Raw genomic sequence first — 23,575 nt, forward strand, 5'->3', positions numbered from 1 at the left:
CTGACCTGTCCACCGGAAGCAACCTCCCCCCTCCTCAACACACACAGGTTGTCAAACAGCAGGGAGACGACTTCAAACAGCAAAAACTTTTGTTTTTTTTTCTAAATCGACGAACATTTCATGAGCTTTAAAAAAATAAAAATGCAACATTGTTAGACAACACGTAAAAGAGAGTGGTCGCATGGAAAAACAGACAGTAAATCTTTTATTACATACAGAATGATCAAATTACAATAAAAGGGGTGAATAAAATATGTTCATCTCCAGTGGTAAACAAGACCCTCTGTTCACTGGTGTCGCTAAATGCTTTGAGCTTCACTTGATGCAGGTTTGGAAAGCTGCAGTGGCTTGAGTAGCGACTTGATGCCATCCTCCCAATAAATCAAAACAAATAAACAAAACAAACTTTAATGTTGGCGCATCAGAAGAAAAGTCCTCTCATTCTACGACCGATGCCCTGTCGGTCGTACAGGACGTTGAACTTGTTGATAAATTGGTTCATGCTGTTGCAGGACTTGGTGATGGTGCCCAAATAGGCCATGAGGCCCACGTCGTTGCATTGCTGCAGGTCAATGCAAAATGGTAAGATTGGAAAAGTATGTGGTGGAATTTACGGACGCAAGTGAAATAAAATGAACAAAAGGAGGGACTTACGTCATAGAAGTCTGTTTTAAACTTAATAGTGCTGAGGACTGGCAGTCTGTGGCACAGAGCGTTTGCTTCTCGCAAGATTTCGTGGTTGAAAGGAACCTCTCCTGATGAACAGGGAAAAACAAAAGGACAAAAATATTCTAGCATTAAGATTAATGCCAATGAGTGGGCTAACAAAAATAGCATGTGTTGTTAAAACAACCAAATTGATGCTACGAAGGCTAATTCGTATCTACTGTATGTTGTCGTGATTTGAACCTTTGAGTCAGACTGACTCAACAAACAATGCATGAAATGACTAATGATATTGCTACACTGATTAGCTGAGTTAAGAGTCCAGATAAGTTGAGGCGTTATTATAAGGTCCACTAGAGTTCTAGTTACGTCCATATAATTGGCTGCTGCATCCGGGCAGCTTCGTCACAAATTCGTAATAACACCTCAGCGACAGAGTCTGCGTGTCACATCAAACAAAAGTTGTAATGAGGTTTGAGGGGGGCCGGTGAGGGGCCTCCACTTAATGACACGCTCAAAAAAGGGACTTTTTAAGTTCAAAAGCAGAAAGAAGGAACAAGCCAGACATTCAATGTCCGTCAACTAACGAGGGCTTCTCACCCGTTTCCACGGCTTTGACGTATTCAAGGATTATCTTGACGCGACTGTGCAGCATCTTGATTGCACTGTGCTGGGCGATGAGGTGCTCAGCCACTGTGATGGGAAGCACAGGAAATAAATTTCAGAAGCGGAGTTCAAGCATTTCCGTCAGATCGTGCCTTCTTTTACCTGTGGAGTTCTCGCCCGTGCCGGTGGCCGTCATGCGGGCAACGTGGTCCACGCCAATTCTCTCTGCTTCCTCCGTGGCCAGAGTGTAATTCAGCTCGGCAAACAACATGGTGGCCTGTGTTAATGCGAGGAGAAGGAGAAGAAAAAAAACTGTGAGGAAAAAAGGCGAAGCCAAAGGGTCCCTTTCATAAATTTATTGATGAAAAGGCTTACCTCGCCACTGATGATATCAATGACTGATTCAAAAACACTCACGGGTAGCTGAGGAAGAACACAAAGACAAAATGGATAGACGAGTCAGCATTTTTTTTACATGTTTTGTACTGCCACTTGGTGTCGACTGAAAGTGACATTTCGGAATGTGATGTCATTGTGAGTCGAAGGCACGTGGCATAATGGCCACCCACTGAGATAGATTAAAAACAGTTTGATTTTTCCACTAAATTTGAATTTTGAAAAGGCAAGATTAATTAGGACTGTGTTTGGACTATTAAGGGCTTGTGGAACATAATTGTATCAAATATTTACTCGTCTTCCCCTTTTGTGAGGCAACATCAGCTAAAAATACACTTTGGAAACATTACTCTTATGCCAGGCCCCGCCCCTAATACCCACATACACTGAAAATCAACAGTGAAGAATGGAAATGGCAACCTCAAGTGGACAAAAGTAATACCTGCACCTCCCAGGCACATTATTGCAGTATGTTGGTATTAGTGTGGATTAAAACAAAATCAATTTTATTCAATTACTCAGTGGGATAATACTGTATAAACAGCCTTTCACAAAAATTCAAGATTCATTTGCCTTTATTTCAGCATGAGCCTAACCTATATGTAAAATAAATATGATATGGATGATTGGTTAAATGCAAATGAACGGTCATGGCAAATAAACTTGAATTAATCACTAAAATCCCCTATCTCCTGTTTTTTCTTTATATAAAAAAAAAAAAAAAAAAAAAAAAAAATGAAAATTGCAACTCACATCAGTGTGTTTGGTCATCGGGTTAAGTTTGAGGAAGAGCGGACTCTCAATGATCTCACACACCTGACAGGAGAGGAAAATGACAATTGAGGTCAACACATTTAAAGGGTGACAGAGGATCCTTGTTTCATTCACGCGTGCCCACCTGCTTGTGAATGTGAATGTCGGAAGAGTCGGGAGGGCCGCCTGTAGTGTACCAACCCAAGAACTCCATGTCTTTGAAGACTTGCTTGACTGTGACATGAAAACCACAGCACATGCAACATGCCATTTTAATAACGATGGCTGCTAAGCTCCTAAAAAAAAATACAACTAACATGTTTGTGCACAGTTCCAAATCTCTTACAGGACATGAAATGGTTTCATCACCCAAACAACTCACACTGCTCCTCCTTAGTGTAGTAGTACTCCTTGTCAATGTGCACTTTGTCATCTGTCGTCTGTGATAGAAGTTCAAAGGAGTTCATCACCTCAATGTTTCGTCCCTCTTGCTTCCCGATGAGAGCCCCGATCACTGAGGAAAGAAAAATCGACAGCTACAGACATTCTTTGCAACACAGCCTCGGTGATGGGACACATACCTTGCATGGGTCGTCCTTCCTGTGAGCGGATGCGTATCCAGTGGTCTGATATGTTGAGGATAACCAGAGGGTGCAAGGCCACCGAGACGCTGCCTGTCATCCCGGAGGCCATAACACTGGGACTGGCTACGGATGCAGAGAGACAAGCTAAATGTCCACAAGTTCATGTCTCAACAGGAATCCCACACAGTACAGGTCACAAAAATGTCTAGTGTTTACAGAAGAACATTACTTGATCGTTGGACGAGATTTGGTGAACTGTTACTAACTTCATATTGATTGAACAGAACAATATATTCAAAACATGCAGGGAATATTGCCTCAAACTAGTTCATGTGTTGACAGCTTTACAGCACTGTCGCCAGTGTCACCAAACTCGCACCGGGAGCGCTCACCACGCGCATTCGTAAGCGGAAATAGACAATTATAGCTTTTAAAACTTGCACAACGATTTTCCTGCGTGATCTTATCGCAGTAGTAAGAAAAGTAATTGAATAAGTGCTAAACGACTCGCCTGCCCCGTCCACTTCCATTCCACCGCCATTGCTGGTCGCCATCTTGTCCGGTGAACGGCGCATGCGCAAATGGGACGTTAAGGATGGAAGCGAGCATGACTGTGAGCTTCGAAAAAATAATATACTTTCAGTAATAATAATAAGAAAAAGAATATTATTCAACACTTAAGTGTTCAAACGAATATAATGTGTCAGTAATTTTTAAAATTATAAATATAAGAATTTTAATTAAACATAATAAATTGAGTCGTTTAGACTAGGTCCTTTCGACTGGTTGAAATTTCCGGGGGAATTTTCATAAGGGTGCACTTGATGCACGTCAACATATACTGTTCGTGCTTAAAAACAGAGAAGAGGTGTTAACCGTTTTTTTTTTTACACAATGGATGAATTTCCAACGTGTAACCTCGACTACCTTCCAGAAAACATTTTGATTGACGTGCTATCATATTTGAGCGTGCGCGAGCTTGTCAGAGCTGGGAGGTGAGAGCGAGTAAAGCTTGAGTCTTCAAAAATAAATCCTGCCCGTTGTCATCTTGTGTGGAATATTTGTCACATGATTTAAAGATGCATGTGGTGTTAAAATGTCCTTTCAGAGTGTGTAAGAGATGGAGACGTCTTGTAAGGGATCAAAAATTGTGGAGACTTGTCGACTTGACAGCGTGGAAAGGGGTAAGAAAAACGGAGCAATAAATCATCGCCTCGATCCCCCTAATTGTTTACATCCGTCGAATAAAAAAACAAACCAATTCGGGCAATTGTTTGAGTACTTTAACTACTCTAAAATGAAAAGCAGAGTGGATTTTCAACACGTAAGTACCTTGTATTTTTTTAATGATTGTGTATTGTAATAGTTTAATGTATAGTTAGTGAAAGCTATTGACACAGCTAGTAACTTATTAAAATATCAGAACTTTATTTGCGGTTAACAAGGCAAAAAATCAAACATGCACTCGAATATGACTGGCTAATTCTGACCCAAGGTTATTACAGTCAACAAGAGCAATCTAATGAACTAAAACAGACAACAAACAAACAAACATTTCTGTGACTTTATCAAAGTTGAAATGACGCTGCTTATAAAATAAAACGACATTTTACGCTTATAAAGATAACTGGCTGTAATTATAGCCTTGCTCATTTTCATCTTTGTCAATTAACCACATATTCTCTTGTGGTTTATTTTACATATATTTTGGTATTACTATTACTGCACAGAAAAAGGAAGGTTGGTTGTTTGGTAATTGTACTATAACAGACTATTTAATGACCTTATCTTGCACTTGCGCTCCCAAAATACTTTGTACATGAAAACCTAAAACTAGTTAAAACTAAAATGAAACATTTTTTGGTGAAAAAAACCCCTAATAAAATTTATTAATAAACAGTCCCACCCTAATATCAATAAAAGCTAAGAGAACTTTAAGAAAAAGCAAAATAAAATTAACTAAGTTAAAAAATATATATATATTTGACCTCTTATTTAGATAATAAAAATCTGATATCGGAACAAGGGTGTGTAGACATTTTATATCTGCTCTCTCTTCTAAATAAGATGACATCACGTATCCTGTGGGTCCTTCTGCGCCAGTATCTGGGTTGTGGACTACGGTACTTACGCCTCCGGGGTTTGCTTCTCTCCGTCCGAGGCGGCACCTTCCTCTCCGAGGCTTGGCTTAAAGCTTTGTCCACAAAGTGCCCCCGCATGAGCAAGCTCTACCTTCTGCATGCCGACTTGAGAAGCCTCCCCAGTTGCCAGCTCTTGCCGCCATCCTTGAAGGTGCTGGAGCTGCAAGGCTGTGAGCTGCCTCAGGGTTTCTTCAACCAGGATCCGCCCACTTCGTCTCAAGAGGCGACTTCCAGCGCCAAACAGAAAGGAACGAGACAATGCGCGCCATCTGGGATTTCTATTGAATGTTTAATCCTCAACAATGTTCCCTCTTTTAAGGACCAACACCTGCAAAGTCTTACATCTTGGGAGAGGCTCAGTCGACTGGAGCTGTGCGACACGTTCCGCGTGACTGCAAACGGACTCCGAGGCTGTGCAGCCAAGGAAGGAGTCTGTGGCTTGGAAGGCCTATTCCGCCTTAAGTTTCTGGAAATGAGCATCACCACGCGGCAGGGCTACCAAAGGCCAATGGCCTCCTTAGGTTTAGAAACGGGATGGCTCGGGCTGGAGGAGCTCAGCCTCGGCGGCAAGGAGGTGGCACCAGGGTTCCCCTATGCCAGCCGCCTGAAAGACCTGAAGCACCTCTCCCTGAAGGCTTGCACTCTCGACGAGTTGCAGGTGGTGCACAACTGCAAAATGCTGCGCGCTCTCCCCGGGTTCCTCAGACTGGAGTTTTTGGATGTGGTCTTCCAGCCGCGCCGGTGCTCACCTGAGAGGGCGGGCGACGGCGAGGGGGAACAGGAGGAGCAGGAGGGCGAGGAGGAGGTTGCGGACTCTGAGAAGGGTGACAACGGCAACAATGAAAACAAACCGGATAAACTGATCCGAAATCTGCGCCGCTTGCTGGCTGTCATGCTGCCGTGCTGCACGCTAGCCTTCAACAATTGCTCTGTTCAACTCAACTCAAATCTTGGCTCAAATGTATTTATATAGCGCTGACGCAGCTCTAAAAAAACTCCCACTGTACACCAAACTTCAAAACAAAATAGAATCATCGATAACCCAACAAAATCCTCTCCTATCAAAATACATTTTTCTATTTCCCTCTTGCTGCCCAAGTTTTTTGAAGCTGTTAGTGGGTGAGAGAGGAGCAAATTTCAAGACCAGTATGAGTGCACCAAGATCTTAAATGTCGCGAGCGCAAGTTACGTCACTCATGTTTGCTTCAAGCTGAGTTGAAATTTGAAAAATAATAAAAAACGAACATTTTAAGCGATTGGCTGGCAACCACTGATGGCCGCTGGGATGGGCTCCAGCACGCCCCCAAACCCAGTAATTGTATTTGCCAATGTTTCGGCCGATGGTCAGTAACACGCATGCACTGGAATACTGGTTAAATTCTCCTTCCCTAAACATAGGCATCACTCGCTTCAATTAACTTTTTAGCACCGACTTTCATCCTTCTCCATATCACCTCCATGATGTGTTCGTCCAACATTTGAATTCTTTGTGCTCCCACTCCGTGCCATAAAATTCCAAGAGCGTTGGCTGTCGCTGCCCATGTAACTGGCTGACAACTGGTGCCGTATTTGATATCACCCACATCCGAGTTGTTCACAGGAGGGTACATTAAGCAAAGCATCCGAGTTGACGAAACAATCATAGCTCTGCAACATGTACCGTACTTTCTAGGAAGTTTAATTTTTTTCCATTTTCTGTAACGCATGTCCCTGCTGGGGTCACGGATGAGTTTGAGCCAATCCTAGCAGTCATCGGGCAGTAGGCGGGGGACACCCTGAGCCGGTTGCCAGCCAATCGCAGGGCACACAGAGACGAACAACCATCGGCACTCGCACTCACAATTTGGAGTGCTCAATCAGCCTACCATGCATGTTTTTGGGATGTGGGAGGAAACCGGAGTGCCCCATGAAAACCCACGCAGGCACGGGGAGAACATGCAAACTCCACACGGGGAGGGCCGAAGCTGGAATCGAACCCTAACTGTGAGGCGGACGTGGTAACCAATGCGCCACCAAGCCGCCCGGGAATAGAAGTGAAAAGATTTTGATTGTGTCGTACTGCATTAATTGAATGACTGCTGCTCAGCCTGGTGTGTTGAACTTGGCTGTTAGGAGGCAGTTTAAAACATACATGACTTGACAAATGCACCAATGAATGTTACTGTGAGTGACTTGTTTTATACGTGTGGTCTTTTTGGGTTTGGACTGTCAAAACTTCATGTTTGTACATATAGTATGACTTATAAAAACGCTTGCAGTTGTTTCCTTTATCTTCTACATCCATTGTAAGTCTCAGTATAGGGCTATTTCCCACATTCAATGACAATTTAAACTTCTAAGATGCAGAGTAGAAGAATTCTATTTTAAATGGACACATTCTGTTAAAGAGTTTTGACAACTACATAATCTGTGTGCATATTACAGAAGTCCACAAAGCTTCATGAAGGCTGGCCGTCCTATCTGGTTTTCCAATTAAAATAATAGCACACGTTATTGATCATCTTCCTTTAATTCATACTCATATTTGACAATTCAATTGGATTTCAGCATTTCATACAATAATCTAGCACCTCAAGCACGGTAAATGGATTTAATGAACTGAAACGGCCAAACTAATAGTCTGAAACGGAACTTGATTGGGAAAGCACTTCCTGTTTGTGCTTGGCCTCAACTCGTGAAGCAACAAACTTTCTGCCTCACTCGAAAGTGACAGTTGACCAAAGTTCAATGACTTAATGATAACTTTGACAACTTGGCCGAAAATTGCCTCCATGCTGTCCGTCGTAACAATTACATTTTTACTTCTTTCTATTTCTTCTGTTTTTTGGCAGTTTACCACTCGATATATATATATGGCATTACCGCCATATACTGGGTCAAAGGTTATGACGAGCGATCCGCCAGTCACACACTAAAGACCTAATATATGGAGGTAGATTGGCGTCAAAGGTCTTGTACTTGAAAAAACAAAACTCATACTTGAAAAAATAAAACTTGAATCTGAAAATAAAGGTGCTGAGCTTAATACTTGAAAAATAAAACAATGTATTGGAAATAAAATATTTGTTTGAAAGTTTTTTCGAGTTGAAAATAGTTTTACTTTGCCTTGGTAATTTAATTTGATTAAAATATTTCTTAAATCTCCTGAAAGAAAGCTTCTTAAATCTCTTTTGGTGCTCAGCACTGTCACGAATGGGTATTTAAATACAGATTTGTCACAGGCATCAACTCTAAGGCTGCCAATGTCATGAAAAAGATCCCAAGATGCAAAAATCCCATTCCATAAGACAAATTTGAAAGAAAAAACCTAAAGAAAGAAAAGAAATCAGCACCATTGAATACTCATTTTCTAAACAGATTTTTGTCATGCTCACAAGCACTGAATGTACACTTAGTGTGTGAAATGTTTGTCAAAACTATCAATTCAATCGAATGACACTGCTATTAATATTTTGCTAATATTAGTCGCTTATTTGAATTATTTTCTTTCCCGAAGCTTAGCTGTGATTGGCACCATGGTGACCGATAGAAAGCAGGCCCAGCACAGGTGTCATGTGTTCGGCCTCCTCGCGATTGGTGGTGAGAGCTACTACGTCTGGGATTTCCCACTTTCATGGAACGCAGCATTTAGTTTGTTTTTTTTTAACACATTTTTAAATGGCCCTTAGAATAAATTGTATTTTCAAATTACATGGCCCAATGGGAGATTTTTTCCACCCACTTATTAACCTGTGGCCTTTTCTTAAGATAGCTAAAGTGTAATGTGTTGAGTAAAGACATCACATTGTGAATTTCATGGAATGTTGATCATTTGAAAATGCGAAAATCAATTTACACATTCATTTTTTTACCTAATACTTGATAGAAATTATTTTATTTGATTTCTATGACCACCTGCAGACCAGGGTAGCGTGGCCGAGCGGTCTAAGGCGCTGGATTAAGGCTCCAGTCTCTTCGGGGGCGTGGGTTCGAATCCCACCGCTGCCATGAGGTTTTGTTGTCAAACTTATTTATGTCAATTCGAACACGTAAATCCAGTCTTTTACGTGTTTGACGATTCAGGTTGACTTCGTTTCACTGCAGGCTTCCAAAGGTAACCAATTGTTGAGGTAGAACGTGATAAAATGTTTGACTGTTGTGAAATGTTGCTGTTCGATAGTAATGCTTGTCAGCAAGGGTTGAACAAAATACCACGACCTGCAGCCACATACGAGGTTTAAATGATCGATTTTAGCTGTTTTCTCTACAATGTGTTAACTAAAACGTATTTTATCTAATTTTACATTATACTTTGGAAACGAATATAATTTGTTATAAACTATTTAAAAATGTAATTAACATGTGTATTTATTTGATCAAATAATAGTTGTACATAATTAATTAACCATTTTAGCGTTTGGTTTATTCACAAATCCCACGATCCTCAATTTTTGAAACACAACGCCGTCGTTGTATTTCCGGTTTACTAATGTGTTTGTTTTTAAACTCTTCCGGGTTGAAACCGCGCTCAATCCTCCGTAACCCAAAACAGAAACTATTGTGTTCGGTCACGATATGATGAAATTGAATGAATATAATTGAAGAAATAATCTGATTAATTTCAATATGGCGGGTTTACCACCGGGTGATCCGCAGCTAGTGTCAATGATAGTCAATCATTTAAAAACACAAGGACTCTTCGACCAGTTTAGGAGAGACTGCCTCGCCGATGTCGACACTAAGGTAACGACAAACTAAATAGTGTAAAAGTGTTTATTTCAAAGTTGGTCAAATCGGCTCACTGTATCTTTTGGAATATGCTAGCTAACCCCAACATTCCACGTACTGCTGCAAAAGTAGAACTAATACTTTACTGCTAATTGTGATTAAAGGGATTTATTGCAAAATTTTCAATTATGACAACTGTTTCTTGACCATACCCGCAATGTTGCCAGCGGTCTTCATTAATCGCGTGCAAGTTTGCTTGAAGCGTGTTTCAATAACGATGTTGATGCTGAGCTAATATTCTCCTTGTGAGGTCATATTGTCGTCATCAAAATGTAACCACCGTGTTGATAAGCTACGAACGTCTCGCGTATAGGCTTACACAAAACTGCATTGATAAGTTCGAAATGACAATATCCTTTCAAGCAGTGGTCGTCCTCAAACTATATTGAACGAAGATAGAGAAATCTCACGGCAAACAAAAACGTCACAAAAATATGAATGTAAATACTGAAAACAGATTCATGTCAATTTTGATCATCATTTTGAGATGACGATAGCATCTCAATCAATGAACACAAAGCTGATGAACAGGAGGCCTAGGCAACAGGTGCCTTTTGAAAACAAATGGGAGAGCATTTTCTGGCGTAGATGACCAGAGAGTATTTACAAATCATTTTTGGCCTTTGGAGCAATGGTTCTAAGCTTGGTACCGTGAGATTTTTTCTTGTTGCCAGTTTGCAAGAAATTATAATAAATACATGTATTGTTGAAAAATAACCCCCACATTTTTAAATTTGCTTACATGTTGAAATGGAAATTTGAGACTACATTAAGAAACTTTATCATGAACATGATAACTGCATGTATAAAAAGTGAAAGAAGTAGATACAAGTAAAAGAATACCTTTTAAATGTTACAATTGACCTTTTTTGTTTTGTTTTTAGGAATGTGCAGCAATAGTTTGTCATCTTTTTGTTGGGGGTAAATGTGCAACATTGACAAGCGCAACAGTTACAGTTCCTCGAACTGTATTTTTTTTTGAACAAATTATTTATTTGCAACATAGCTGGACAAATATTGTTACATTTGAGTTGACACATAACACCATGAAACGTTTGCATATCTTTTACAGCCAGCATATCTGAACCTGAAACAAAGAGTGGACAACTTTGTCTCCAATCACCTCTCCAACCACACATGGAGCCCCCAGTTGAACAAAAACCAGTTGCGGAACAACATCAGGCAGCTGGTGTTGCAGTTAGTATTTTTTTCTTTTCCTTTTTTACAACTGCTCTCTATGCATTCATGTTTGAAATGAACTTAGCAAAATTCTAAGCAGTTCATCCCTCTTAGATCCGGCATGCTGGAGCAGGGTGTGGACAGAATCGTGGCCCAGGTGGTGGATCCCAAAGTCAACCACATTTTCAGGCCGCAAGTAGAGAAAGTGGTCGACCAATTTGTGTCACCTGGCACCAGCAGCGAGGAGCCGCCGACGTCCTCGACGGAGACCCAAGTGGACGCTGTCATCCCTCAGCAGGGTACGTTCACCTGCTCATCAATCAAATGTATGGTCAAATAGAGGATTTCATCATAGTTAATTGAGACCATGTTATTGTTCAGCCTCAACATCCGTGCCGACATCCACTGCTGCCACAGACGCCATGTCCATCCTGGACGCCATTACCTCTCTTAACCAGGAGGCCAACATCAGGTCCATCGAGAAGGGACGCAAAGCCCTTGACGAGCCCGTTGAGGATGGCGAGCAGGACATGAGTCTGGATGAGGAAGAAGACCGGAAGACGGAGGAGGAAGAGGCAGACCAAGCAAATCTGGGGGAGGAGCTCCGGGAATTGGAAGTAATGACAGTCGACGCTCCGGACCAGATGGACATTGGGAAGGAAATCTCCACGGGAGAAATAAAGATGGAGGAGGAAGAGCCACAAGCGGAAGACCAGGGTGAGGAGAAACTGAAAGTGGGTGTTAAAACAAGTGGGAAACCTTCAGAGGAGAAACAGGAGGAAGAAAACTACCAGGCCAAGCAGAAAGCCAAAGAGAGGATAAAAGAAGGTTGGTGACTACTAAGCTCATTTTCAGTGAGCAATTTTTATGTGAAAAATGTAGCTGTCCCAAAAATAGAAATGACGTCTGTCGAATTTTACTCAATTTGGAAATACTTGCATTTCAATACACAAGACATTATTTCTGTCAATACATTTTCATGAAATTTTGCAACTAAAGATTAATCTTTGTTTGCACATTTTTGGTGTACAGTTGCGCCTTGCGACATGAGTGACCAGATTGTTTCAAGATACAAGCCAATTTGCTTTGAATTAGAAGCAAAGATACAAATGCTGTATGTTAGTATTGAAGTCAAGTCACCGCAGTTAAAAAAAAAAAAAAAAAAGCTGTAGGTTGGAAGGTAGTTAACAATTCTTCAAAAAAAACAAAGTTTCAAGCTGTTTATCTTAACGACAGCAAACGATGCAAAACATCTTTTTCAAGCTAACAAATAGCACCGTGTTGCATCATTAACTGTAATCCTTTAAGATGTAGATGTTGAACACAAGGGGTGGAGCCACATTTTTTTAAAAATAGTAGTCATTTTAAACAATCTTATTTTGCTGTCTAATATTTAGTGTTGTCGCTAATGTCTTAAGTTCCAAAAATTGTGGTGTGATAATTTGCAGAGTATTCTTTGGAGGACTCTGATTTAGACGGCCTGAGTGACATCACGGTGAGTTCCGTGCACACCAGCGACCTGTCATCATTTGAAGGGGAGAGCGAAGACGAGGAGCCGTTGTCTGATTCTTCTGAGGAGGGCGAGCGTGCACCAGATGGTCTAACTTTATTTGTCATATCTTTATTCACCACAAATAACACCATAATTATACGTCGGCTCATGCTACCCCCCCCCCCCCCCCCCCTGTTCCCGCTTTTAAGGTGAAAACTTAGACAAGAGAGAAGGCGGTGAGGAGATGGGAGAAGAAGGCAAAGAGAGTAAGCCTCGCCGCAAGGCCTACGTCCACAAGCCCTTTCTGTACTCTCGTTACTATAGCGACTCTGATGACGAGGTCACTGTCGAGGAAAGGCGGAGATCTGTGGTGAGTTGGACAGATGAGGAATCAAGGAATTCCATTTTTTCTATTTTAACACATGTGAAAAGAAGTTGCGTCTGCACTTTTATTCTGCAGTAATAATAAAAATATAAAACGTGAAGAGGACCTTCAAAATTATAATTGTTTAATAAAAAAAACAATCACAATATTGAGAGGAGGGAAAAAAATTGCAATTTGATTAATTTTCAAAATCGTTCAGCCCAAGAGTCTACTATCACCATGCATGTATTTTCAATGTGCCCGTCAGGCCAAGGACAAAGAAGAACGTCTGCTCAAAAGGCAGCAAAATCGAGAGCGAATGGAAGAGAAACGCAAGATGAAAGCAGCACAGTCTGAAGAACAAGGTATTGCTATTTGGATTTGCTGTTGTGTGAAGATGGGTGTGTCCATGTTTCAGCGTCATCGTCTGCTACCAAGTCCAATCTCTTTTGTGCCATTTCGCTCAAACGTTTGTTCAATGTGGTTCATAAATTACTCGATCATCAAATGTGTGTATCGTCAAGCCTAAAAGTGCTTGAAAAATCTTGACACAGCCAATCAATAGCTGGGTAGTTAGTTTGTTGGCTGAAGAAATAAAATACACGTACATGTAGTGAGTACCAGATGGTGAAATATTTGGATATGATAAAGTATATCCAAACCTTCTACTGTTTTCCTTCACTTGATTGTTGCTATTGGTGCCCAATTGTAATCTACTCTGGTTAATTTATAGAATATATTGTAAGATTATGGAATTGCATCTGATTTTGTGTCTATTCTAAAGCTGAGCTCAGTTGTTGTACTTGGTCGTCATGTCCCGCACAGATCAGAAAAAACAGAAGAGCAGCCTGTCGGGTGGGCTCAAAACACCCCGAGCCAAAGAAGCCCGTAAAGAGCGTAAAGTTCTGGAGAAAAAAGTGGCTCTCAGCAGAATGAGGAAGCTCGACTCAAGGTGAGTCCAAAAGATCTCTCGTGTGTACTTTGTTGCCGTTTTCTTTTTAAATTGAATCGGCTCATGATTGTGTTCATTCAGGAAAGAAGATGAGGTGACCAGCAAGAAAAAAGGAGAAACAGGAGAAACGTCAAAGAAACCAGTATGTGATTAACATGGGTGGAAGTAAAGTAAACTGTAAATATAATGAGCAACATGGTCGAGTAGTGGCAAACACATGTTCCTCACTGTTATGAGCTTTGGATTTCAATTCTGGTTCCCTTTATGAAGTTTGTATGTTTTTGCTCTCTAAATGATATACAACTTGAAGCTTCTGAAATTGCTTCTGAAATAAACAAATCCAAACATTCTACACACACACACACACACAAAATTCTGTAGAAAATGCTTATGATGATATATTACATTTTCCCTTTGGATGGAAATATTGTAGAAAAATTGGAACATACCCAAAAGTCAGTTATTTGTTCTGGCACCTGGTCCAAGCATAATAAAAAGGAGCGTGGCCAGTGCCCTCCGCGGACCCCCGTCTAGCTCTGCCACTGCATAGTTGTTAATATGAGTGTGAATGGTTGGGACAGGCTCCAGTGACAGAAAACGGATATGATGAGCTATTACTGTTTTATCCTTTTCAGGAAGTAAAATCAACACCATTGCGCAGTCTACATCAGAAGCTGGTGAGAAATCACTCTGAGTCTTCGGTGCCTGATGAGAGGCACCGACTTACAAGCGGGAGCGGCAGCATCTCTGAAGATTTGGGCGACGCCAAGAAGCTCCCTGACAAAAGTCGCACGCACGCCTTCATCTTGGACTTGGAGCTGGGCTCACAGGAGGCTCTCAGGCAGCGATCCGTCGGGAAGTTTGACCGCCCGTCCCGCAAGGAGCGCAAGGAGAAGGAACGCTCTATGTCTGAGGAGCTCCCCAAGCTCAAACTGAAGCAGGAGAAGAAATCCGAATTCCAGGTCAACGAATCTCAGCAAAAAGAGAGCATGACTGCCAGGACGTCCTCTGATGAGAGAAGTGAGAAAAAGCCTAAAGTGAAAAATGAGAAGAAAATGACCAGTACAAAGGAACCGAAGACTTCTGCTTCCGAGGCTGACGAGGCTTCAGCCAAGAGGATGCGGGCCCTGTCTGTTGACAAAGACAAGAGTCGTGAGAAAGACAAGATGAAAGAGAAAGAAAAGATCAAAGGCGTTAAAATACCCAAAAGTGAGTCAAAGCAAGTGCTCCATCACGATTCTTCTGGCTCCTCTGAGGATCGGCTTGAGGTGGCGCAAGGAGTGGACAGCGGTAAGAAGAAGGAGAAACATGGCAAAGACATCCTGAAAAGGTCCAAGAGCCACAGTGAGGACAAACCCAAACTAAAAATGGAAAACAAAGAAAAGACAAAAGCAGAGCAACCCAACAAGTCTCTCGCCGACAGCGACAAATCCCCAAAAAGAGTCAAACAAGCAGAGAAAGGAAAACCCATGGAAAAATCCAAACCTAGAGAGGAACTCAAGTCCCACACGGCATCCAAGACAGACAAGAAAACTCACAGTTTGGACATCCGTGGGGCCTCGGGTGCCGGCAAACCTGAGAAGGAAAAGAAGAAGGAGGGCCTTGTGAAGGAGCAGAGGAGAAGCTCTGAAGAGCCTGTTGTCAAGAGTACAAAGAAAAAAGCGGACAAGAAAGAGAAGAAAGAGGAGAACCACGAGGAGAAGAAAGCCCCCACAGAAGAAAAGGTTGAGAAGTCAGACATGTCTCTTTCCGCGGAGGCCGAGGACACGCCAATGCAAGCGACACTCCCCGAATCGGCGGCCACCGTCTCCTCTGACGGCGCTCGCGAACCTTTCAGCGACATCGCCCCCGAAGCGGAGACGCCAGTGCAGGAAATGCCCGTCGTGCCACCAGAGGCCGACGCTCTGCTGACGCTGATGGACGTGTGCACCTCGGCCATGGATGCCAGGCTGCACGCGGCGGGCAGCGGAGAGCACGGCCAACTGCAGGCGACCCTGCAGGACGCCGACATGAAGATGAAAGAGGCGGCCCTCACGCTGCTCTCCATGGACCCCGACAGCGCTTTGTCTTCCGCCTTCACGAGTCACGGACTAAAAGAGGAGACGGAGGAGCCCATGCCCGAGGAGAACAAGCAGAACTCACAAGAAGAGGCTTCTGACTTTGCATACCAGACTGTGAAGAGTGAGGGTGACAAATTGAACAGTGAAGGTAATTCATGTGATTTGATTGGCCAATTCAGTACTTTTTACACAAGTCCAAAAAAGGGAACATTTGGTGTTGGCAACCAATCAAGTGTATTCAAAAAAGGTTTAGAGAATTTCACTTTGAATGGTTATCCTGTGCTATCTTGACGTGCAACTTGTTTAAATCCAATAGTGATGTTTTCCTCTTAACAGAAAAACCTGTTGATGTTATCCTCTTAACAGAAAAATCTGAAATGGATGCAACAAGTGAGAAACTCCCCTTGCTGCCTGCTCTCCAGGTAAACCATCTTAGCTGCCTTCAGGCTTTTAGTTTAGTTTATTCTAATACATATGTAGTCTTCATTTCTAACATTGATGAGACACTGCTTTTATATCTTGAAGTGACCATTCTGTGCGTGCGTGTGTGTGTGTGCAGGAGAAAGACTCCAAGCCACAAGACCTTTCTTCAAATGAAAAGAAGGAAGCTGCCGACTCAGCGCTAGCTGAAAATCGGGCAGCACCTTCTGATGAACATGGTAAATGCATTCAATTATCCTATAGGTCAGAAATATTATCGCAGAATGTTTTGTGACGCTGACTGTTCGATTGAAGACGCTCCGGTTGCTGATGACGGCACAGGAAACGTGGAGGGGAACGTTGCTGTGCATCCTTGTGAGGCAGCTACTCTAGAGCATGTTGACAGTCCACAAGGTGAGCACGCATGTTACAAAAAGACACTTTTCTCCATCTGACATATAACGTCTTGTCTCATGTCATCTTCAGTGCAAAACGCGTCAGATGTCGGCACGCTGACACGGGCCAATGTGAGAAAATTTACTCTTCTTAGTTATCATAAATTACATTAAAATAAAATAAAAACTTTATCTTCTGAATTATAGGCAGATGAGATATTAGCTGTGGAGCAGATGGACGTCGGTAATGGTACGTGATGATTTTAAGAAATACACTTGCAGGCCACTTCATTAGGTACAGCAGCACCATGTATGCACAAGCTGTGGCCCACTATATTGCAGTTTATTTTTTCCGTGCAAAATTAGAAAAATGCATTTCTGCATCACGACAGACTACAAGCGCAGGAGGAAATGATGACTATTTATTGATTTGAATTTTGTTAATAATTGCCTTCTCATCATCAGGCAAACTGGATCAGCAAAAACAGGAAGAGGAGGAGTGTGGTGTACAAACTGTAAGTTAGATGTTTTGTTCACTAGGTAACAGTCCACAGCTTACAGCTTGATCACTTTCTGTTCTTCTTCAGGTGGAACTCTGCTTTCCAACTGGAGTGGTCACAGAACCAAAGAGTGGCACAGAAGTGGCCAAACAAAAAAGTGTGTAATTGTAATACTTGTTTGATACCTTTATGGCAATATGATTCCAAGTTGAACCACGTCGATTGCTATGTTTTTGTTGTCTTTGTCGACATTGATCTAGGTGAGAGCTCAGACATCCGTGAGCCGGAGAAGAACTCTGAGGTGTCCAAGAAGGTAATTCTTACACGCGTAGTGGGATCATCTTTGATGCTTCAGGTGTTGCTATTGTGTGTGTAATATTTCCTTCTTTTTCACAGCCGGAAAGAGGACGAGGCAGACCTAAACGAAAGCTGTCGAATCAAAATGCTGCAGCAGTGAATGAATGCGGTAATAATTCTGAGATGGTAGATGTTAGAAGTGTGGCAGTTTTGCCAAAGGGAGATTTGACAACACCCACTTCATTTGTTCAGTAGGTAGCAATCAGGATGCAAAGGAACCGTCATCTGAGGTTAGAGATGCTCGATATTAATTTATCCAAGAAAAAAGAAAGGTGAAATCAACTTTTGTTGTTGTTTTTTTTGGGGCAGGAAACTGAGCAGCCGAAGGTTGTGGAGGTGAAAACGCCACGCAGGGGACGATCGTCAAAAGCCGCAGAAGAAGTGGAGGAGCCGCTGAAGCAATTGGAGAAAAAGGAGCAGACGCCAGGTCGCAGAGGGAGACGTCCAGCAGCCAAGGGTAACGCTGCTGGTAGGACTGCAATCAAGTACATTTATTACACTCATTTTCAATGTGCACTCTGGTAATGGAGTGTATTTTGAATTTATTTTTGCCATAAGAAATAATAGAAAGCGTATTAAGGTTAACTTTTCATTCACTTCTGTACTGATAAAATTATTTTTAACAAAAAGGTTAAATGGGACAAATACAGGAGCAGACGTGAGACTTAGTTTTTGTTTTATACTTTAACGTCAAGGTATATATATATATATATATATATATATATATATATATATATATATATATATATACATAACTGAATTACCATTTGATTCGCTGTATAACCATCCCAAAATTTTACTGTACTGTAGATCGGATTGAAATGAAGGCCTCATTGTCAGATGAACCCGCAGTGAAGAAGAAGAGATCAGCAAAGAATGGAGAACCTCAAGTGGGAGATGAATTGATCAAGAACACCAGTGAGGAGACCATGAAGGACACAAGTAAGGAGGCCACTGCAGAAACAAGTTGGGAGGACACAAATGAGGCTCAGACCGGCATAAGTGCGGAGACCATAAGTGAAGAAACCCTAAAGAGCACAGGTGTAAAGACTCTTGAGAAGACAATGGATGAGGCTGGAAAGGGCACAAGTGAGGAAGCTATGCAAGTAACAGATGAGCAGGCTTCAAATGGCAAAAGTGAGGAAGCGACTACAAATACGAGCGTGGAGACCATCAAAGACACAAGTGAGGAAGCAGTAGAGGACTCGCATGAGAAGGCGACCAAGGACACAAATGAGGAAGCCACAACCGATGTTAGTGAAGAGAGAACAAAGTACACAAATGAGGAAGCATCTAAGGACACAAATGAGGAGGCAACCAAAGACACAAGTGAGGAGGCATCTAAGGACTCAAGTGAGGAGGCATCTAAGGACACAATTGAGGAGGCATCGAAGGATACAAGTGAGGAGGCATCAAAGGACACAAGTGAGGAAGCATCTAAGGACACAAATGAGGAGGCAACCAAAGACACAAGTGAGGAGGCATCTAAGGACTCAAGTGAGGAGGCATCTAAGGACACAATTGAGGAGGCATCGAAGGATACAAGTGAGGAGGCATCAAAGGACACAAGTGAGGAGGCATCGAAGGACACAAGTGACGAGGCATCGAAGGACACCGGTGAGGAGGCATCGAAGGGCACAAGAGAGGAGGCATCTAAGGACACAAGTGAGGAGGCATCGAAGGACACAAGTGAGGAGGCCTCTAAGGACACAAGTGAGGAGGCATCTAAGGAAACAAGTGAGATGGCTACTATGGAAACAAATGAGGACGCCATAATGGATGCTACTGATGAGTACACAAGTGAAGAGGGCATCAAGGACACACACGAGGAGACAATGAAGGACACAAGTAAGAGACAGCTCTTTGACAATCTTGTTGGTGTGATTCACGGTCTCTAAATCAGTCAACGCTTTTTCAGTTTCTACCCCCAAAAATGAGGAGGCAAAGGAGGAGAGCGGCAGTGAGAAGAAACCCGATGTTGTACGTGGGCGGCAAAGTTTAAAATGCTGTCTTCTTATTTGACTGACTTTGTCATTGTCATGCCAACTTCAAGTCCAGTAAGAGAATATTGTGGAATGTCTTCAGGTTGACGAGCAGCAAGGTTCCACTCCCAAGAAGCCGGCTCGTAGAGGAAGACCGCCCAAGGCCGCAATGGCCTTAAATGACTCAGGTTCTTGTCTTGAGTGATTCTGAATAAAACTAAAAGGAGAGTATTTTTTTTTAAAGTTTACATCTGCGGTCCTACTATCAGATAAAAAAGAGAAGACTGCAGGTGAAAAGGAGGCGGAGCAGAATGACGAGGATGAGATTGGTGGAGAGAAAGACCACGACGGCAAAGGAAAGAAAGGCCGAGCTACAACGCGGTTGGCATCTCGTCTGGAAGCTGAAAGGTGATTCCTTTCTTCTGTTTTGATGACCAACGTGTACACAGTCATTTTGAATATTGTAGAAATGTTTGTTTATAATTGAACTACTTTCAATTTCAAAAAGGGAAACTTGCATTTTATGCAGATTAATTCAACACAGAAAAATACTTTTCAAAAGGCTAATTCCTACCTTATTTTTTCTGAAAATATTTCTTATGTAGTATTCTCATTTCATGAGATGATGCATTTTATGTTTTTATTATCTGTAGGCTCTAACCGTTAAAAGTACTAAAAATATAATAATGAAGATTTTTACTCTGTCCAATACGGAGAGAAATAATCACGGTTATTTTCTTTGATATTGAAGTGTGTGTGTGTGTGTGTGTGCGTGCGTGCGTGTGTGTGCGTGCGCCTTGGCCTCTTGGGGTCAGTATGGTGCTGTGCATTCATGGAGTACACACTTAACATTAAGCTACAAAGACTAAACTTGACTGTTTGTGTTTTTATGGTTGCACAACAGTACTGCGTATATATAATAGGAATTGTTTTAAAAATTGCCCACAGCTGACATGCGTGTCATATTTATTGGTCATTTTCCAGAAATAAGGCCAGCAAACCTTCCACGAGGGCCAGTCGACTGAGCGGCAAAGACGAGACCGCAGCTGCCGCGCGGTCAGTTCATCTTCATCACCTCACACGCACGCACGCACGTTTGCAAAGCATTGTTTTTGCCCCTTCTAGTGGAACCAGGAGCCCGGCAAACGCCGCCAAGGGGGCCCGCAAACTGGAGGCCAGCCCTGCTGCTGTGCGAACGCGAGGAGGGCAGAAGCCAGAGGAACCCCCGGCCAAACGAGGAAAACGCTGCTCTCACGTACACAATTAAATTTAGACGCTTGTATTTGTGCTTGGGCGCACAGCTCAGCAGACAAAGCAGTATATCAGTTGTGCTTCTGATCACACTCCATTCCTTTTTTTAAGTGCTCACAAGTAGGGATAATTACATGTGGTCACACACAATCTTGAAAATATTAGCGTTATTTTAGCGTAGTAAAATATTCATTCTGTGAATGACAAAATGTGTCGTCGTTGTATATATATATGTGTAACACTCAATAGTTGTTGTTTTTTTTAAACCAAACCATATATATGTGTGTGTGTCTGTCTGTGTGTGTGTGTGTGTGTGTGTGTGTGTGTGTGTGTGTGTGTGTGTGTGTGTATGTGTGTATGTATATATGTATATATGTATATATGTATATATATATATATATATATATATATATATATATATATACTAACAAGTCAGAAAATAGATGGATGGATGTCAGACATTTTTTTTTTTACAATAAACAAATTCAAACATTATTTTTTCATTTTTTGATTAAATATTGGCTTCATAAAGGTTGACTTTACACGCCAAAAATGTTGAGGGGATACCAGTGACATTTTAAAAATGAACCTAAAATTCAGAATAACCTTTTGAGGTGAATGTAGTTTGACCTCTCCACCTTTGAATTCATACATCCAACTGTTCAGTGGTTCAGTACTTTCTACACAACTGGCTGTTGACCGTTGACACCAGACTCTCACTTCTCCTGCTGTGATGTGTCAAAAACAATTTTATACATCACACCATATGTCACTGCTGACGTCTATCGTATAATCTTAACTGTATGATTCTTCTGCGGAAATATTCCACCTAGCTGGATTCAGCGTAACTAGGTTTTTGTGATAGAAGAAAAATTAGACCAAAATTATTTCAAAACCTTTCCCACCATTAATGTGACCTGTAACCTGTAGAAGTCAATTGAAAATATGCATCAAACAATGGTTGCACAAGTATGCACACCCTCTTATGACTGGAATTAATGTTCAAAACAAGATTTGATTTTTCTACGTAACTACAAGGTATATTTCCCTTGTGGACTCCATTTTGATATCTTGGACATTTTTCAATAAATGTATGTAAAAACTAAAATGGCCCCTGATCGAAAAAAGCTTCCCCACCCTTTACCTTCTCATATTAATAGGACTGTAAAAGCCCACACATCAGTTTTAAATGGCATCCAAGTCAACCTCCGTTTTTTGTATTAAGCGGTCTGTCTTGTGGTTCCTCCATTTTGTGGCATACGAGCGAAATTCCTCTTTGGGATACAAGGAGTTAAAAAAAAAAACGAGAGAGATCCCGGCTCACTTAAAAGGCTGCTTCCCTTCTCTTTTCTCCCACTTTCCATCCTTGAGCTTGATTGAGTGTGCCATCCAGATGGGGATGATGGGGATATTTGGTGAGAATTTCTTTTTAGAAGGGGAGAGGGCATTTATTGCAAATGACTCTTGGCAGTGTCCCCCCCTGCCACTCCACCCACCGCCCCCCCATTGCTCCATCTGAACACAATTTGGCAGCAATTCTCTTAAAAGATGTGTGCTTATGGGAGATGTTAAAAATGGACGGTTAACAGGGACGTTAGTCGCCATGGCGTTGATCAGGCACATTTCTTTTGAGAAAAATATTTTAGTTACGAGATGGGGCAGGTTGAGAAGGGGAGAAAAACTGGAGAGTTAGGTTTACGTGCTGTTTAAGCTGATTTCCTTACTGTACAGCTGGCAGGGAGTTGGTTGTCATTGTCATTCTATTTTATTATTATGGGATATTAAAGCATCATGTCTCTGCAGCCAGAGAGGAGGAGAAAAAAAAGAAGCCACCACTATAAACCGTTTCCCGGCAGAGCCATTAAGTGCAAAAAGATCATTTTTCAAGAACTCCCCCCCACCACCACCTTTTAGAAACTAAGATTCATTCTTACCAGCAGAGGGAGCCCTCATGTCTGCAGAAGCGACTTTTGCGCAGTTAAAAAAAGGATTAAGGTTTGTCGCAAATAAATAGACAATCCAACAAATTGTTTTGCAGATTTTCTATCATGAAATTATATTCCGCACCAAAGAAATTAGTTTATTGAACTGATGTCCAATGCACTATTTGTTTGAGTCAAACCCATTCCAGCCTCCTTTAATAATTCATATTAAGGTAGGTTAGTAAATCCAACAGTTAAAATGGAGGAATAATATAGGTATGTAAAAGTGATTAATAATTGTTTTTATTAAATATTTCAATCACATGCAGCGTGTTGCAGTAAGTCGAACATCTATTTTTTTCTGGGCGAAAATGTAATTATTTATTCATTTAATTTTTAGCATAACCTGACTTGCATGCAAACATCATTTTATTAGAAACAAAATATCAAAATCTATAATAAATTTGCATTGTTTAAATGACAGTGGTGATTTAAACGTTTCGCAGCCATGCAAAACATTTTTGAGGTTATATACGCAGACGATTAAAAATTTTAATGAAATAAATCACATTGCATTGAATTAATAACATCTCATAATCCATATTTAAGCAATAATGAATAAGATTTCTGTTGTAATTTTTGGTTCTATTGAAATGTGATTGTTTTCAATGCCTCATATCCTAAGTACGGTATTCAGCTTTACCATTCATATCGTTCTGTATGTTTCATTTAATTTTAATTCCGTGTTATTATGAAGTTTTTTTTAATGAGCAATACTTGCCATACAT

At 41.5% G+C, this 23,575-nt stretch overlaps 3 protein-coding genes and 1 non-coding gene across 7 annotated transcripts; 3 read left to right on the forward strand and 1 right to left on the reverse strand.

Annotated features, from left to right (window-relative positions):
- Nucleotides 1-184: 184 nt before the first annotated feature.
- cops6 (COP9 signalosome subunit 6) lies at nucleotides 185-3,632 on the reverse strand. Its single transcript, XM_085906426.1, has 10 exons — nucleotides 3,517-3,632; nucleotides 3,003-3,128; nucleotides 2,804-2,935; nucleotides 2,567-2,655; nucleotides 2,422-2,484; nucleotides 1,648-1,695; nucleotides 1,435-1,549; nucleotides 1,267-1,359; nucleotides 655-755; nucleotides 185-562 (listed from the first exon to the last, which is right to left on the reverse strand). Exons 1-10 carry the CDS (start codon nucleotides 3,578-3,580, stop codon nucleotides 422-424), a joined length of 972 nt encoding a protein of 323 aa, XP_085762552.1. The 5' UTR covers nucleotides 3,581-3,632; the 3' UTR covers nucleotides 185-421.
- A 172-nt stretch (nucleotides 3,633-3,804) lies between these two features.
- LOC147060782 (F-box/LRR-repeat protein 12) lies at nucleotides 3,805-7,406 on the forward strand. The gene is made up of 3 exons (XM_085906428.1): nucleotides 3,805-4,000; nucleotides 4,114-4,189; nucleotides 5,073-7,406. The coding sequence occupies exons 1-3, from the start codon at nucleotides 3,900-3,902 to the stop codon at nucleotides 6,117-6,119; spliced, it is 1,224 nt and encodes a 407-aa protein (XP_085762554.1). The 5' UTR covers nucleotides 3,805-3,899; the 3' UTR covers nucleotides 6,120-7,406.
- A 1,645-nt stretch (nucleotides 7,407-9,051) lies between these two features.
- On the forward strand, nucleotides 9,052-9,133 carry trnal-aag (transfer RNA leucine (anticodon AAG)). The gene has a single exon. It is a non-coding gene; the product is annotated as a tRNA-Leu (tRNA).
- Nucleotides 9,134-9,628: 495 nt separating this feature from the next.
- bod1l1 (biorientation of chromosomes in cell division 1-like 1) lies at nucleotides 9,629-21,296 on the forward strand. Of its 4 annotated transcripts, none has more exons than XM_085904082.1 (27): nucleotides 9,629-9,868; nucleotides 10,986-11,110; nucleotides 11,207-11,391; nucleotides 11,474-11,920; nucleotides 12,541-12,690; nucleotides 12,794-12,954; nucleotides 13,217-13,313; nucleotides 13,774-13,900; nucleotides 13,982-14,042; nucleotides 14,536-16,108; nucleotides 16,297-16,382; nucleotides 16,520-16,619; nucleotides 16,696-16,794; nucleotides 16,867-16,907; nucleotides 16,983-17,025; nucleotides 17,241-17,290; nucleotides 17,363-17,432; nucleotides 17,536-17,588; nucleotides 17,672-17,741; nucleotides 17,825-17,862; nucleotides 17,942-18,101; nucleotides 18,443-19,480; nucleotides 19,551-19,612; nucleotides 19,718-19,802; nucleotides 19,884-20,022; nucleotides 20,599-20,670; nucleotides 20,740-21,296. In XM_085904082.1, the coding sequence occupies exons 1-27, from the start codon at nucleotides 9,752-9,754 to the stop codon at nucleotides 20,879-20,881; spliced, it is 5,391 nt and encodes a 1,796-aa protein (XP_085760208.1). In that variant the 5' UTR covers nucleotides 9,629-9,751; the 3' UTR covers nucleotides 20,882-21,296. The 4 variants fall into 4 exon arrangements, with proteins under 4 accessions (XP_085760208.1, XP_085760217.1, XP_085760226.1 ...); XM_085904091.1 differs by having other exon boundaries at nucleotides 17,828-17,862; XM_085904100.1 differs by having other exon boundaries at nucleotides 9,630-9,868; nucleotides 16,327-16,382.
- The last annotated feature ends 2,279 nt before the right edge of the window (nucleotides 21,297-23,575 follow it).

The sequence above is a fragment of the Syngnathus leptorhynchus genome, chromosome 2 (genome assembly GCF_054491065.1).
Source record: "Syngnathus leptorhynchus isolate UIUO chromosome 2, UIUO_Slep, whole genome shotgun sequence".
Classification (NCBI taxonomy): Eukaryota; Metazoa; Chordata; class Actinopteri; order Syngnathiformes; family Syngnathidae; genus Syngnathus; species Syngnathus leptorhynchus.